Raw genomic sequence first — 16,269 nt, forward strand, 5'->3', positions numbered from 1 at the left:
CCAATTAATCTGATTTTCGAAACTTACTGAAAAGTGTGGTTATATTAATTCACACACGTCTTTATTTCGTTTTTCTTCCTCTTGATGTTTCATCTCTTCTTCATGGTTCAGGGCCCTGGATGCTTTGACGGGAGTCGACCAGCAGGGGGCAGCAGATGCTCACATCAACACAAGCACAGACTTCACTGAACAACATGAAGAACAATAATTAGTTGCTTCATGATCGTCACAAGAGACAAATCATAATACAAGACAGCTTCATATATATCAATTCTATCAAGTTTTTATTAAAAATATTTTAAACCACAACCTTCACTAAAAAGCTAAAATCTGACTTTAAACTTATCACCACTATTAATGTGACATTTAAGATGAGACTCATTAAGGTTCGGTAAAATAAGATAATCCTCTATTTTCTGTATTAGGACAGAAACTTTATTCAACACGCATTAGATTAAAGAATATAAACTTGTGACAGATATCTAATCATGACCATTACAATAATTAAAACTGGAATTAGGTTTAATCAGAGAATGCAGTACAATAATATGAAGACTTTGATTCAAAGGAAAGTACTGACTGAGGCAGTACTTTTTCATCCACTGTGACGATAACAAATCATAAAAAACCTGTAACTATAACTGATGTGTCACTGAGATCATGTAGATTCAGTAAAGAATCAACAGTTTACAAATCATGTCCAAACAAACATGACGGAGTCGGCGCAGACTTTAAGAGACTTTTGGTTCTTGGTGGAGGAGTGAGTTCTACTGACAAACAATCTTTAAAAATGTTTTTATTAAAAACATGTAAAACTGAATCAAATGCTGATAACAGAAAAGTACATTCATTCAAAATAACATTCCACTTTCTGTTTGACTCCTTTATTCCTGAGATGATCACATGTTCTGCTGCTGACGATTAAATCAACGTTCATTTTATTCATTTTTAGTATTTACAACTTGCAAAATGTCAGTGTTGTGCTTTAGTTAAAGATGCTCTCCACTTTTTGCAGCATTGTAACCGACGTTCAGCTTCCTGCCGCGTTCACATTAACACGTTTTCAACATAACGACAAACATGTTTGGTCTCCTCCTCCTCCTGAAAACATCAGACTAATTAGCTGCTAAATGCTAAAATATGTAGATGTCTCTTTTACTTTACATTACATTTCATTAAGCTTTTATACACAGTGACTTACAATAAGTGCATTAAACCAGAACAACAAGAAGCAAGTCAGGACAATTTTTAGAAAGGCTAACTACAAAGTGCCACATAAGTGCTACTAGTGTTTTTTATTAATATTTATTATATTATTATATTTATTATTATTTATTATATATATTTTTTTGTGAATGTGACTTATGAGCGTCCTGCAGTGTCGTACACTATCATGTTTTAAAAGATGTGATCAAAAGCTGTCGACAGCACGACCAATATTCTCTGGAATAGATGAACCAAAGTAGCGCATCTACATGAACCAGACGAGTCTGCAGGTCATTGGACTGTGGGGGGGCATCAGTGCACCTAGCGAGACTCCCAGACACAACTCTGCAGATCAATGCCATCAGGTTGCGCCACCACCAGACTTATAATGGGGAATTTTTCTGTATAAAGGCTTAGGTCACCCAAATTGAAAAAACCTATCTTGGTGGTATCAGCCATATCCGCCCTGTTTTCAGTCTTCCAGCAGAACACGTGAACATTTATGAGTGAAGCGCTCTGACACTTTCAGGACCTGAGAGCAGCACCTTCCTAAGACATTCGTGTGTCTGTTCATCATCTTATTTCTTATAAAGACGACAGCAATAATAATAAGTAACAGGACAGCAACTTTCAGAAAAGGCGCAATTACAACAGGTTCCTGAATCTTTCTCCCATCCTTGTTTCCTTCACCATAGTCTCCTTCATCCTTGTTTCCTCCACCATAGTCTCCTTCATCCTTGTTTCCTTCACCATAGTCTCCTTCATCCTCGTTTACTCCACCATAGGCTCCTTCATCCTTGTCTCCTTCATCCTTGTTTCCTTCACCCTTGTTTCCTTCAGCCAACTTGAGTGGAACTGAGGGACCTGCAGAGCAGAACAGGTGTCAGTTAGATGATTACAGAACATACTCTACAACCTCACCTGAGTCTGGATTCTTTCAACTCACCTGAGTCTGTGACAGTCAGGCTGACAAAGGTGCTGAACTCATCAGTGGTTGTTCTTTCACCATTCTCTGTTATGATGCTGGTAATAGTACACTTGTACGTTCCAGCATCATTGACGGTGACGTTCTTCAAAGTCACAGACACGTCTCCATCCTCCATCTCTGGATCTCTCAGCTCCACTCGACCTTGAAAAGACGGATCCTGGTAATCTTTGTACAACCGGTTGTTCCGGTAGAAGAACACGTAATCATCTGACTTCTGTTCCAGTCTGGTCCACTCTAACATGCTGACGGCAGCATGGCTGGGATGGTGACACTGAAGAGTTGCATCCTCTCCAGGCTTCACTGTTAACCCCTGAACACCTAGACAAACACACAAAAACCCCACAAAGAACACATAAATATACAAAACACTGTAAAATCTGATTTGAATCCTGACAGCTACTGTAGTTGTTCTGAAGCAAACCTCTGTGTAGCAGCAGAGAGCTGATTCAGTCTTCAGAACTTAAAGGAAACGTGCACAGGAAGTCGTTAGTGTACTAAGTGTTGTGTCGTCACAGCATTTCTACAGCATTTCTACCAAATCTGTACAGGAATAGTACTGGAAGTGCATTGGAATTCTGGGGTTTCATACTACTGGACTACTTGGATTTAGGCAAAGTATATTCTTTAATAAGCTTCTCTGCTAGATTACTGTTGTATCTGCTGCCTTAGGTCAACTAGATTGATAGTTTGTACTGTTTGGTCTTACCTTGAATTGTGTGAGCTAGGATTTTATCAATAGTTTCACTCAAGTGATTGAGAGTTCAAAGGGAACCAGCTATGGATAAAGTGCTTGATTTTTATTCCAATTCTGTTAAGGACTAAGCTATTTTACTTTCTACCTTTAGAGGTGAATTGACTTTGTCCATAATCAGTTTTTGTCAAATTAGGAGTTTTTGTGAAAGTCACCTGATCACTGATTAAAGTGACAAGTTTCTCTTGTGTTAAACTCTGCTGAGTTTCTAATGCTGGGCCATTACCCCCTGACTGACTCATGAGCAGGTTGTGGTCAAGGGAGGATCAAGACGAAGGAGTCTTTCGTGTGAGGCTGAGTATTAAGCTGCTGTTTCCTTGTATTTGAATATGTGTATACTTTCCATGCGCATTTCTACTCGTAGATACTATACGCCTTGCACTCGTTCACACCAATAGCGTAACCTTTCCTCTTTTATCTATCCCACCCATTCCACATGTACCCAACACCTTGTCACAGGGGGCCTATTGAACTGCCACTCAGCTACTGTTAGGATTCAAAATTTTAGTGGGTGTGTGGGTCTGACTGTATTCTTTGCAGTAAAGATAGGAGGGGGGATTGGAGCCAATTGGGCCAGATAAAGGGACTTCAAACAAATGATTAAATAATAACCTCTTGATTTCTAATGTTGAATCTTGACATTAGAAGGTGTGTGGCACATGGGTGTTTAGCCACCTGCCCCCTTGACCCCATCAGTGCACCTAGCGAGACTCCCAGACACAACTCTGCAGATCAATGCCATCAGGTTGCGCCACCACCAGACTTATAATGGGGAATTTTTCTGTATAAAGGCTTAGGTCACCCAAATTGAAAAAACATATCTTGGTGGTATCAGCCATATCTGCCCTGTTTTCAGTCTTCCAGCAGAACACGTGAACATTTATGAGTGAAGCGCTCTGACACTTTCAGGACCTGAGAGCAGCACCTTCTTAAGACATTCGTGTGTCTGTTCATCATCTTATATCTTATAAAGACGACAGCAATAAAAATAAGTAACAGGACAGCAACTGTCAGAAAAGGCGCAATTACAACAGGTTCCTGAATCTTTCTCCCATCCTTGTTTCCTTCACCATAGTCTCCTTCATCCTTGTTTCCTCCACCATAGTCTCCTTCATCCTTGTTTCCTTCACCATAGTCTCCTTCATCCTCGTTTCCTCCACCATAGTCTCCTTCATCCTTGTCTCCTTCATCCTTGTTTCCTTCACCCTTGTTTCCTTCAGCCAACTTGAGTGGAGCTGAGGGACCTGCAGAGCAGAACAGGTGTCAGTTAGATGATTACAGAACATACTCTACAACCTCACCTGAGTCTGGATTCTTTCAACTCACCTGAGTCTGTGACAGTCAGGCTGACAAAGGTGCTGAACTCATCAGTGGTTGTTCTTTCACCATTCTCTGTTATGATGCTGGTAATAGTACACTTGTACGTTCCAGTATCATTGACGGTGACGTTCTTCAAAGTCACAGACACGTCTCCATCCTCCATCTCTGGATCTCTCAGCTTCACTCGACCTTGAAAAGACGGATCGTGGTAATCTTCAATCAACCGGTTGTTCCGGTAGAAGAACACGTAACCATGTGACTTCTGTTCCAGTCTGGTCCACTCTAACATGCTGACGGCAGCATGGCTGGGACAGTGACACTGAAGAGTTGCATCCTCTCCAGGCTTCACTGTTAACCCCTGAACACCTAGACAAACACACAAAAAAACCCACAAAGAACACATAAATATACAAAACACTGTAAAATCTGATTTGAATCCTGACAGCTACTGTAGTTGTTCTGAAGCAAACCTCCGTGTAGCAGCAGAGAGCTGATTCAGTCTTCAGAACCTAAAGGAAACGTGCACAGGAAGTCGTTTGTGTACTAAGTGTTGTGTCGTCACAGCATTTCTACAGCATTTCTACCAAATCTGTACAGGAATAATACTGGAAGTGCATTGGACTTCTGGGGTTTCATACTACTGGACTACTTGGATTTAGGCAAAGTATATTCTTTAATAAGCTTCTCTGCTAGATTACTGTTGTATCTGCTGCCTTAGGTCAACTAGATTGATAGTTTGTACTGTTTGGTCTTACCTTGAATTGTGTGAGCTAGGATTAAAGTGACAAGTTTCTCTCGTGTTAAACTCTGCTGAGTTTCTAATGCTGGGCCATTACCCCCTGACTGACTCATGAGCAGGTTGTGGTCAAGGGAGGATCAAGACGAAGGAGTCTTTCGTGTGAGGCTGAGTATTAAGCTGCTGTTTCCTTGTATTTGAATATGTGTATACTTTCCATGCGCATTTCTACTCGTAGATACTATACGCCTTGCACTCGTTCAAACCAATACCGTAACCTTTCCTCTTTTATCTATCCCACCCATTCCACATGTACCCAACACCTTGTCACAGGGGGCCTATGGAACTGCCACTCAGCTACTGTTAGGATTCTAAATTTTAGCTGGTGTGTGGGTCTGACTGTATTCTTTGCAATAAAGATAGGAGGGGGGGGGGGGCTGGAGCCAATTGTGCCAGATAAAGGGCCTCACACAAATGATTTAATAATAACCTCTTGATTTCTAATGTTTAATCTTGACATTAGAAGGTGTGTGGCACATGGGTGTTTAGTCACCTATCTTGATAAAAGGTCTGCTAAGAGCTGCTGCCTGTTTTGAAGACTGTGAATTTGTGACATTCAATATACTGTACTTTAATTGTTAATTTCTAACTTTTACACATTAAGGCGTAATTCCCTCAGACTCATTCGACATTATGTAGAGTTTCGAGCAGATGGCTCAGAGTCAGAGTGACTTTGCTATGGAACAGCCAGTGCAGCAGAAACACAACATTCTCTACTCAAGGCTAGTTTATGAAACAACATCGAACTATCAGGAGCGTGTAGAGTAGGAGCGTGATGAAGGAAGGCTTCTTGTCACTTCCTGGATTCCAGTGCCCAGAGGCGTGGACTAAGCCTGTGCACCAACAAGAGAGCGCCAAAGTTATTTGCGGTGCCTCTCCTCCACTATATTAAACCAATCACATTAAATCTACTGTTATAATTATATAAAACCCCTTCTGTTCGGGGCCATTATTGACTACCTATTGCTAACTGATTTAGCCTTGGCTGTGATAATTGTCCATGGCTATGTTGTTCAACTTTCATTGCGTCTCAATAAATACTTGAATTGGATCAGTCCGGCTCTTCTCATATTTAAGATAAACCAACACGCCCCGACACTACCCACAAGACAGACTTCATCTCTGGCTTTGCTACACCGCAATCGCTTGACTTCCTTGCTCACACTGAGACTTGGACACCGGACAACACATCCAGCCCAGCTGCTCTCTCGTCTGCCTTCTCTTTCACCCACACACCCACACCCACTGGTAGGGTTGGGGGAACAGGTTTTCTCTCTAACCACCTTGACTATATTTTCACCAGAAACTGTAAACCCACTTCATGTCTCAGAGCACTTCTTCATCTCTTACTCTCTCCCACTATCTCAAACTGACAACCCTACCACATCAACAGACTCTGTACCTCTCCGTCGCAACATTCTTTCCCTCTTTCCCTTCTCTCTAGCCTCCTCTGTTTTATCAGCCCTCCCTTTCACTGACACTTTCTCATTCATTCACATTAACTCTGCCACAGACATTCTCCTTTCTACTCTGTCCTCCTCTCTTGACTCCCTCAGTCTTCTTACGTCACGACCGATCTGATGTCCTCCCCCCAATAGTATTTGTCTGACTCGGTGCGTGCTGACAGAGCCACTATGCGAGCATCAGAAAGGAAATGGCAGAAATCTAAACACCCGGACGACCTCCTCGCTTCTCAGTCTCTTCTCTAGTCTTTTTCTGCCTCTATTTCCACAGCCAAAAGCACTTTTTACCAAACTATAATTCAATCCTCATTTTCTAACCCCAAAAAACTCTTCTCCATCTTTTCCAACCTCCTTGACCCCCCCAGTCCCCGTCCTCCTTCCACCCTTCTACCAAGCCACTTTGTCAACTACTTTACAAACAAGATAGATGACATGCGCTCTTAATTTTCGGATCCTCCTTCTATAACCACACTTCCATCAACTTCATCTTCATCACCTTCGCTTTCCTCTTTCATCCCTCTGTCTTCCAATCAAGTTCTTTCCTTGGTAATCTCCGCCCGCCCGACCACCTGCCCCCTTGACCCCATCCCCTCTCACACTCTCCAGTCTATTGCTCCTAACGTTCTTCCTTTTCTTACCCATCTTATCAACACTTCTGTGTCAACTGGCTGTTTCTCTAACTCTCTGAAGGAGGCAAGAGTAAATCCTCTCCTGAAGAAACCCACCCTCAACCCGTCTGCAGTAAATAACTACAGACCTGTTTCTCTTCCTCCCTTTCTTTCCAAAACTCTCGAGCACGCTATCTTTAATCAACTCTCCCCCTATCTTAACCACAATAATCTTCTTGACCCTCACCAGTCTGGTTTCAAGGCAGGTCTCTCAACTGAGACTGCCCTCATTGCTGTCTCTGAGCAGCTTCACACTGCTAGAGCAGCCTCTCTCTCCTCTGTCCTCATCCTTCTAGAACTCTCTGCTGCATTTGACACAGTGAACCACCAGATCCTTATTTCCCCCCTTCAGGACCTCGGTGTCTCAGGCTCTGCTCTCTCCCTGCTCTCATCCTACCTCAATGAACGCACCAATCGGGTAACTTGGAGAGGATCTTAGTCTGAACCTTGTCCTCTCAGTACGGGGGTCCCTCAAGGTTCTGTCCTGGGTCTTCTCCTCTTCTCTCTGTACACGAACTCTCTCGGCTCTGTCATTCATTCACATGGCTTTTCCTACTATAGCTATGCTGATGATACGCAACTAACTGAAAATTAATCTTGACAAGACTGAACTACTTTTCCTTCCAGGGAAAGACTCTCCCACCCAGGACCTGACTATCAACTTTGACAACTCCGTTTTAACCCCACTCAGACTGCTAGGAATCTGGGTGTGACACTCGATAGCCACCTCTCCCTTACTGCCAACATTAACCACACATTCCTGTAGATTCATGCTGTACAACATCAAGAGCAATCAACCTCCTCTCACTCAGAAGGTGGCGCATATTCTGGTCCAGGTTCTGGTCATCTCACGCCTAGACTACTGTAACTCCCTCCTTACAGGTCTGCTTGCTAGTGGCAAACACCTATCTGATGAAGACAGACAGTTGGAGTCCAGCTGTCGTGAAGTTCACTGACCCTTGATGTAGAACAAGATGCTTCATTAAACTTCTTAAAGGTCAGATGTCAAACACGAAATCAAATCAAATAACTCACCTGCCGAGAGACCGAGGAGCAGGAAGATCGACACCTCCACCAGCAACATTTCTGACGCACTGAAGAACAAATTGTGTGTGTGTCAAGGATAGGGCGGGAGAGGAGGGAGGGCGTGTTGGAGATATTAACTCTCTCTCTGCCAGAGCTGCACGTACCACCAATGTTGCTTTACCCTGAAGGAAAGTTAAAACGAAACTCTGACTCCATTCACACTGTTCTTCTAAACCAACTTTATTGAACAGGGGTCTGTTCTAGGAACAAGTTCAACAAACCTAGGATATCTTTCCGAGACCCAGTTGAACTTAACCATCAAACACAGTCAGTCACGTGTTAAACTCTCTGATCAAGATCCGAACGCGTGACCATGGAAGGGGTGGGGTTTAATGCTTATGACCAATCACAGACCTTGACAATTTGACAGGAAATAGATGGTGGTCAACGAGGATTTAACTGTTCCATAATAAAAGTATGAGGAGAACAAACACATGATCCAGAGTAAAAAAACATGATAGTTGGTGAAACAATTGTGTCAATGTGTAAGTTACGGAGCCTTTCGGAAAAAATACATGAGCACGAAATAATAACGTGTAGTGGATCTGCTCTATTTTCTGTACATTGGTTTGCATCAGGTCTGTGTGTTGGTTTAACGAACCTCACAGCTCAGATCTGAGCGAATGAACTGAAACCAATGATCTTTTTACACCAGTGTGAAAACCACAGAGGTGCAGATGGTTGAGCTGCTCTCAGCGCTTCCTCTCACACGACACAATGGGACAAACATGTGAGGTGAAGCTGCTCTGTGAGTCAATATTCTATTCTCTATTCAATCACAGACTGAAGCTACAGAGAGTTAACGTTTACTGACTGATAGAGACACAAACTGCTGTTTAAAGAATGTGTTCATTTAGATTAATCTGATCCAGAGTTTAAAGACATCTAGAGTCATGACAGGAAAACTTGTTTTAACGTGTTCTAGGTTGATGTGGGCGTTTATTACATTTATCATTTTCAGAAATATTTCAGAACATTAATGGATGTTTATCACCAGAAGTTAAGACAGAATTGAGTAAAACTCAATGATGCTCCTTTACGACACCAGACATTGAATAATAATAAAAAAAAAAACACAACAAAGCCTATTGTTATTAATATATTCTGTTATATTATTATTGTCTGGGATATACAAAATGTAACGTTAAAATAGCGTGTGATGATGTTTCTCCTCAGTGCTGATCTCATCGCTCTGCTGCAGCACGAACCCAGGTCAGTTCATCAAACTGTTTCTACATCACAGCTTCTGGTGTTTAATTAAATAATTTCTGATTCTAATGAAGTTCAAAGGAAACATATTCTGTTCATATTTAGGTTGATCATTTTAATCAGTGTTATGACTGTAAAGTATTGTCATGCTCTGATGTTCAGTGTCCTCAGACTGTCCCTTGCTGCTGAAACTCTGATGCAATCTATAAAACCAGACGTGTTGAACCATTGAATGGGTTTGAATTGATTTCTACAGCTGTAGTGACTCTGAGTCCCAGCAGCTCTCAGTTCTTCAGAAGGGACTTCGTCTCTTTTACCTGTGAGGACGACCACAGCTCAGCTGGATGGACGCTGAGGAGGAACACGAGCAGAGGCACCAGGAAGGAGTGTGAAGACTGGGGGAGACAAGTTGCTTCTTCCTGTGTCATCGACACTGCCGTCCTAATGGACAGTGGAGTTTACTGGTGTGAGTCCACAGAGGGAGGAGCAAGTAACTACGTTAGCATCATTGTGACTGGTAAGAGTTAATTTATTATGCTGTTGTGTAATAGTTACGGTGGCCCTGAGAACTCAACGAACAGCAACTTAAGAAAACACATGCAAGTTGACAAAACACAAGCAAAGTAAGAAAACATCTTTATCAATTTCACAACACAACACATTACAGAAACGCGCAGCAAATAGTCATACGTGCTGCAAATAGACACACGCGCTGCAAATAGACGAACGCGCAGCAAATAGAGTTGACAACACAACGGAAGTGTTTCCAGAGGACAGGTAAAAGGGATGGACACAGGAGACACTAAGACGTCCACTACACCATACAATTTCGGTTCCGCACAGGGTTCGGCAACCCGCGGCTCTTCAGCCCCTCTGCAGTGGCTGTACTGTACAGTGTTGTGCATATGTTTCGCGATCGCTGAACTTAACGAATCAGTTTTCATATTATTAACGTGAACGTAACGATGAACGTGATTGAACGTCACGTTTTTTTTTTTAATCATCATCGTATCAGGCCCTCATGAAATACCAGGAGCGGGCGTTTGTGTGTGTGTGTGTGGCCAGCGCACCGGGGCTCCGACACACGTTGCTAACAACGAATTAACTAAACAAAGATGTGTATGTGGTTGTGTGTGTGCCTATGTAAATCAGGGTGTTCTCAAAATGGTTGACCAAAAGTTCACACCTTCCTCAACATGCTTTCAAAATGGTTCACTGGCCCCCCTAAAGTTAACAGCCCCCCCCCCCCCTTTTCTGAAGTTGTTTACGACTGGTAGCGGGGAAAGGTTTAACAAGGTGAAGTGATATGTGTGTGTCTGTGTAGATTCTAAATTAGAGAATGAAAGAGTCAGAGAGATATGCAAAGACAGCATGTGAAGAGCATTACAAACTAACCTTACTTTCGACTAACTTATAACCAACATATCACAACACATATCAAACTCATAAACATCACACAGAATCGAATAAACACTCTTGCTTAGCCTAGTATAATTATTAAGCCCAGGTTTGTTAGCAGTCATTGGAAAAGGGAGCAAGGGAGTTGTAGGTCAGTTCGCAGTTCAGTGAAGTCTTCAGGTTGGTCGTAAGGTTTCTGCAGTCGTGGTTCTGTTGAGCTGTGGGACTCAGTTGCTGGTTCGAAGTTCTTACCTGCAGGACATCGAGTCGCTGCTAGGAGTTTGGTAGAGCTTGATTTGAGAGGAGGTTTCCTTGATGAGGTGAGCTGGGAGCTGCACCTTTGCTCACCAATCGTAGATGGGAAGAGAAGATGTGCTGGAGCAGCCAGGCTCCCCCTGGCGATGCAGGAGAAGAGAGCTGGCCGCCTGCCTCCTTGGTAGGATTGTAGAAAGAGAAAGAAGAGGGGGGGACGTGGTCTTATATCGGTATGTTTTCGACAACAACAAACATGTTAGTGGTGGAGGAGGTTGTGATGATGTCACTCAGGTGAAGTAGCTTCATATAGACGCCAAAACTTTCTTACAAACTAGTTAAATCTCTCCTGAAAAGGTTCCTCCATTGTGGAAATTTCCTTTTTCCTTTTTCCTTTGTCTCACCTGAACTATTGGCTACTGCACCAGGTGTAACCATAGCATCGGTGATTCAGCCTAAGTGTTGGTTGAGTTGTGTGATTGGACGAAAGGCTGCCATTTGTCTCCAGATGATACAGTGATCCTGCAGAGTCCCGTCCTCCCGCAGGAGGCGGGAGAGGACGTCACTCTGATCTGTAAAACTAAGACGCCGCCCTTCAACCTCTCGGCTGATTTCTATAAAGATGGCACTTTTGTCAGGACGACGCCCACAGGTCACATGACCATCCACCTTGTCTCCAAGTCTGATGAAGGAGCCTACAAGTGTGACATCAGAGGCCGGGGAGAGTCTCCACCCGCCTGGCTGTTTGTCACAGGTCGGGAGGTCAAAGGTGAGTGTGGATTTGAGTCAGAAACGTGTGGCTCGCCCCCTAGTGGCAGGCCCCACCTCAACCATGTTAGCGGATGAGACATGCACCAAATAACACAATTCTAAGTAAATGTTTGTCAAAGATCAATCAATCAAATTTTAGTTGTTCCTCTCCACGATTACTACAGCTCAGACTCTGACTTCTTTCAAGTGAATTCCTGTTTTTTTTTCCAGGTGGAGTCGTCCTCTTGGAACCCTCCCTCACCTTGTTAGTCATCATCCACATCGTGGTCAGCTCGCCATACGTCCTCTCCACACTGCTCCTGGTGTCCATTTGCCGACAGAGGCCCACAGGTAACACGCTCACTAATGAATCAATGAATGAATCAAATCAATCAAATCACAAAATACTTAATTTAAGAAAAGGATATAATGGTGATTTCTGATCATTAATTGAATGAATTAACTCTACAGAAAAGGCCCCGCCTGTTTCCCTGACAGCGCCCCCACCTGGCGAGGATGAGGAAGGATTGGAGTACGACAATGTTGATGCTGACGTCACCACCGAGCATCGCTTCTGAGCTCAACGTCCTCATGTTGTTTGGTTGTTTGGTTTTTCTTTTTTTTTTTATTCTATAATGAATCCAAAATGAATAATTATTTAACCTCAAATAAGGTTTGTGTTGTTTTGCTTATGTTTTTTATCAATAAATTAAAATAAAAATTTCGCAGTAAATCAAATCCTGGTGGTGTCGTCAGAAATGTGTCACACAACATGAGTCAGTGATGGTTGTATGGAAATATAAACTGTATTATTTTCACAATCAATTAATCTGATTCTCGACACTTAGTGAAAAGTGTGGTTATATTAATTCACACACGTCTTTATTTCGTTTTTCTTCCTCTTAATGTTTCATCTCTTCTTCACGGTTCAGGGCCCTGGATGTTGTGATGGGAGTCGACCAGCAGGGGGCAGCAGATGCTCACATCAACACAACCACAGACTTCACTGAACAACATGAATAACAATAATTAGTTGCTTCATGATCGTCACACGACACATGTCAAAATACAAGACAGCCTCATATATATCAATTCTATCAAGTTTTTATTAAAATGTATTTAAAACCACAACCTTCAATAAGAAGTAAAAATCGGACTTTAAACTTATCACTAATAATGATATGACATTTAAGATGAAGTTCATTAAGGTTCGGTAAGATTAGATAATCCTCTATTTTCTGTATTAGGACAGTAAAAAACTTTATTAAACATGAAATAGATTAAAGAATAGAAACGTGTGATAGAAATTTAAGCATGACCATTACAATAATTAAAACTTGAATGCGGTACAAAAATTTGTCTTGGATTTTGATTCAAAGGAATGTACTGCCTGAGGCAGTATTTTCTGAGGTAGTATGTTCAGCTTCCTGGCACGTTCACTTTTACACATTTTCAACATAACCACAACATAGCACATGAAATGTTTCTGACGATAAAATCCTATCCTATTATTAATGTTATTGATTTGTTCAATTTTTTTTTTTTAATTTGACAGAAACTCAGAATTGTAAAGTGTTTCACTTTGTGTTGATCAGTAAAATTGATTTAGATTTTACCGGCCTGTAAAGACACAGTCTATTCCAGGAGGAACTTTTGGTATTTCCTGTGAACCTCCTCCTCCTGAGTAAAAGCACGGACAGAGGGGACGTTCGGCCCCCCACACTTGTGATCAAACAGCTGAATATTTCAGCTGATCAACAAGTTGGCTCATGTGGTTTGTTTGTGTCACATGAAGTCCAGCGTCCCTTCTCTTTTTTACTCTGTGTTTGGTCTCCTCCTCTTCTTGAAAACATCCGACTAATTAGCTGCTAAATGCTAAAATATGTAGATGTCTCTTTTACTTTACAATACATTTCATTAAGCTTATTCAAAGCGACTTACAATAAGTACATTCAACCATGAGTGTACAAGCCCAAAACAACAAGAACCAAGTCAGGACAATTTGCTTCAAGAAAGCCAAACTCCAAAGCGTCATATGAGTGCTACTAGTGGTTATTTTAATTTTAGATTTTGTTCTGAGTTTTGAGCATCCTGCAGTGTTGTACACTATCATTATTTAGAGGATGTGATCTAAAGCTGTTGACAGCCTGACCAATATTCTCTGGATGAATCGAAGCAGCGTTCCTTTGGGTCACCTTAATTGAAAAAACATAACTTGGTGATATCAGTCATTACCGCCCTGATCTGAGTCTTCCAGCAGATCATGTGAACATTCATGACTGAAGCGCTCTGACCCTTTCAGGTCCTGAGAGCAGCACGTTTGTAAGACAACATGTTTGTTTGTTGATCAACTTATAATGTGATCAAACAGCTGAATATTTCCGCTGATCAACACATTGGCTCATGTGGTTTGTTTGTGTCACATGAAGTCCAGCGTCCCTTCTCTTTTTTCTCTGTGTTTGGTCTCATCTTATATTTTATGAAAACGACAACAATAATAATAAGTAACACGACAGCAACAGTCAGACAAGCCACAATTACAACAAGTTCCTCGTTTCCTCCACCATTGTTTCCTTCATCCTTGTTTCCTTCATCCTTGTTTCCTTCAGCCAGTGGATCTGAGGGGCCTGCAGAGCAGAACAGGTGTCAGGTAGGTGAGGACAGAACATTCTCGACCCTACCACCTGAGTCTGGATTCTACCAACTCACCTGAGTCTGTGACATTCAGGCTGACGAGGCTGCTGAACTTAGTTACTTTGCCATTCTCTGTTTTGCTGATAATTTGACACTTGTACGTTCCAGTATCATTGACGGTGACGTTCTTCAAAGTCACAGACACGTCTCCGTCCTTCATCTCTGGATCTCTCAGCTCAACTCGACCTCGAAAAGACGGATCCTGATAATCTTCGTACAACCGGTTGTTCCGGTAGAAGAACACGTAACTATCTGACTTCTGCTCCAGTCTGGTCCACTCTAACAGCGTGACGACAGCATCATTGGGACAGTGACACTGAAGAGTGGCATCGTCTCCAGGCTTCACAGTTGTTTGATCTACACAAACACAAAAAAACCCCACAAAGAACATATAAAGAAAAAAAGCATCGTATCCAACCCCTCTCTCTCACATCCTTCAAATCATTGGTCAAAAAACTTCTCTTTGGCCCTCTGTTGAGAACGTTTTTATAACAGAAGATTTTTTCATCATTAGTATTCTGATATATTTCGTGTTCCCTTTTTCTTGTTGTATCTTTGACTTTGTAAAGCACTTTGGTCAAACAAGTTGTTTTGAATGTTCTATTTACATGAAGTTGATATTTACATTTTGTTTTGTAATTTAAAGCCACTTCCTAAGGTGGAACAGAAACTTTATGTTACTATTACTTCATACTTTAATTTAACCACCAAAGACAATAGAGAGAATCGTATGCATTTGAAATGTGAGTGTGATTTGATTTCAAATTAAACCTCATATTTATCCAACAAAGGAAACAGTCATCAACACTTTAAGGATCATTTGTTCTGCATTTCTATGAAGAGAAACGAGTAGTTAGTGTGAACACAGAGGGTTTGTCTGCCTACATCATAAACAGCTTGTACTGAAAGACCTGCTGTGTCAGAAGTGGGTGGAGTGGCTCTTGGGAGGATGTTGTTTTCAAACATCAGCAGACAGACAGACGCCACCTCTCTCACTCTTTTACTTTCACCTTGTTTCATGGGAATCGGTCTGCAGGATGGTTTCATTTACCGTGTTTAGTCTCATCCAAGTTTCAGGATATCAGCTTTGGTCTAAAAGTATCCTCCCTGCAAGCTGAGCTCAGAATAACAGCAGTGACTTAACTCTCTGTCTCTCTCTCTGTTCACAGGATCAACTGACGTTCTCTTGTTCTCACAGGAGCAGCAGCTACAAGGGGGAAGAGTTAACTTTGACTAATATTTTAATTGTAGGCAGACAGTTGGACTCCAGCTGTCCTGAAGTTCACTGACTCTTGACATAGAACAAGACACTTCATTAAACGTCTGAAATGTCAGAGTTCAAACATGAAATCAAATAAAAAGAACTGACCTGCAGCTGCAGAGAGACAGAGGAGCAGCAAGAACGAAACTTCCTCCAGCAACATTTCTGCCGCACTGAAAAAGAAACTGTGTGAGGGCGTGTTAGAGAGATTAACTCTCTCTCTGCCAGAGCTGCACGTACCAACACTGTTGCCTTCCCCTGAAAGAAAAGTTAAAATGAAACTCTGACTCCATTTACACTGTGTTCTTCTAAAACAACTTTATAGAACAGGGGTCTGTTCTAGGAAGTGAGTTCAACAGATCCAGGATATCTTTCTGAGATCCAGTTGAACTTAACCAAACAAACACAGTCAGTCAAGTGTTAACAG

The 16,269-nt window shown here is 42.0% G+C and overlaps 3 protein-coding genes across 7 annotated transcripts; 1 reads left to right on the top strand and 2 right to left on the bottom strand.

Moving 5' to 3' along the window:
- Positions 1-27: 27 nt before the first annotated feature.
- LOC133949670 (coxsackievirus and adenovirus receptor-like) lies at positions 28-16,203 on the bottom strand. Of its 5 annotated transcripts, none has more exons than XM_062383621.1 (4): positions 15,951-16,203; positions 14,597-14,938; positions 14,452-14,514; positions 28-185 (listed from the first exon to the last, which is right to left on the bottom strand). In XM_062383621.1, the coding sequence occupies exons 1-4, from the start codon at positions 16,003-16,005 to the stop codon at positions 160-162; spliced, it is 486 nt and encodes a 161-aa protein (XP_062239605.1). In that variant the 5' UTR covers positions 16,006-16,203; the 3' UTR covers positions 28-159. The 5 variants fall into 5 exon arrangements, with proteins under 5 accessions (XP_062239605.1, XP_062239602.1, XP_062239604.1 ...); XM_062383618.1 differs by having other exon boundaries at positions 14,429-14,514; positions 15,951-16,202; XM_062383620.1 differs by lacking the exon at positions 28-185 and adding an exon at positions 12,672-12,893.
- On the bottom strand, positions 782-8,298 carry LOC133949637 (uncharacterized). Its single transcript, XM_062383569.1, has 5 exons — positions 8,228-8,298; positions 4,272-4,631; positions 4,016-4,189; positions 2,153-2,512; positions 782-2,070 (listed from the first exon to the last, which is right to left on the bottom strand). Exons 1-5 carry the CDS (start codon positions 8,274-8,276, stop codon positions 1,679-1,681), a joined length of 1,335 nt encoding a protein of 444 aa, XP_062239553.1. The 5' UTR covers positions 8,277-8,298; the 3' UTR covers positions 782-1,678.
- LOC133949660 (Fc receptor-like protein 5) lies at positions 8,901-12,638 on the top strand. The gene is made up of 6 exons (XM_062383601.1): positions 8,901-9,026; positions 9,455-9,490; positions 9,744-10,004; positions 11,646-11,906; positions 12,119-12,238; positions 12,359-12,638. The coding sequence occupies exons 1-6, from the start codon at positions 8,996-8,998 to the stop codon at positions 12,463-12,465; spliced, it is 816 nt and encodes a 271-aa protein (XP_062239585.1). The 5' UTR covers positions 8,901-8,995; the 3' UTR covers positions 12,466-12,638.
- Positions 16,204-16,269: the final 66 nt, after the last annotated feature.

The sequence above is a fragment of the Platichthys flesus genome, chromosome 24 (genome assembly GCF_949316205.1).
Source record: "Platichthys flesus chromosome 24, fPlaFle2.1, whole genome shotgun sequence".
Taxonomy (NCBI): Eukaryota; Metazoa; Chordata; class Actinopteri; order Pleuronectiformes; family Pleuronectidae; genus Platichthys; species Platichthys flesus.

Excerpts from the sequence above, each read along its gene's own strand:
- LOC133949637 (XM_062383569.1), bottom strand. The coding sequence starts at position 8,276 with ATGTTGCTGGTGGAGGTGTCGATCTTCCTGCTCCTCGGTCTCTCGGCA. Across the intron at positions 4,632-8,227 it reads GCTCCTCGGTCTCTCGGCAG|GTGTTCAGGGGTTAACAGTG; the intron begins GTGAGTTATTTG and ends GTGTTTGTCTAG. Across the intron at positions 2,071-2,152 it reads CCTGACTGTCACAGACTCAG|GTCCCTCAGTTCCACTCAAG; the intron begins GTGAGTTGAAAG and ends TCTGCTCTGCAG.
- LOC133949670 (XM_062383617.1), bottom strand. The coding sequence starts at position 16,005 with ATGTTGCTGGAGGAAGTTTCGTTCTTGCTGCTCCTCTGTCTCTCTGCA. Across the intron at positions 14,939-15,950 it reads CTGTCTCTCTGCAGCTGCAG|ATCAAACAACTGTGAAGCCT; the intron begins GTCAGTTCTTTT and ends GTGTTTGTGTAG. Across the intron at positions 14,515-14,596 it reads CCTGAATGTCACAGACTCAG|GCCCCTCAGATCCACTGGCT; the intron begins GTGAGTTGGTAG and ends TCTGCTCTGCAG.
- LOC133949660 (XM_062383601.1), top strand. The coding sequence starts at position 8,996 with ATGGGACAAACATGTGAGGTGAAGCTGCTCT. Across the intron at positions 9,027-9,454 it reads ATGTGAGGTGAAGCTGCTCT|TGCTGATCTCATCGCTCTGC; the intron begins GTGAGTCAATAT and ends GTTTCTCCTCAG. Across the intron at positions 9,491-9,743 it reads CTGCTGCAGCACGAACCCAG|CTGTAGTGACTCTGAGTCCC; the intron begins GTCAGTTCATCA and ends TGATTTCTACAG.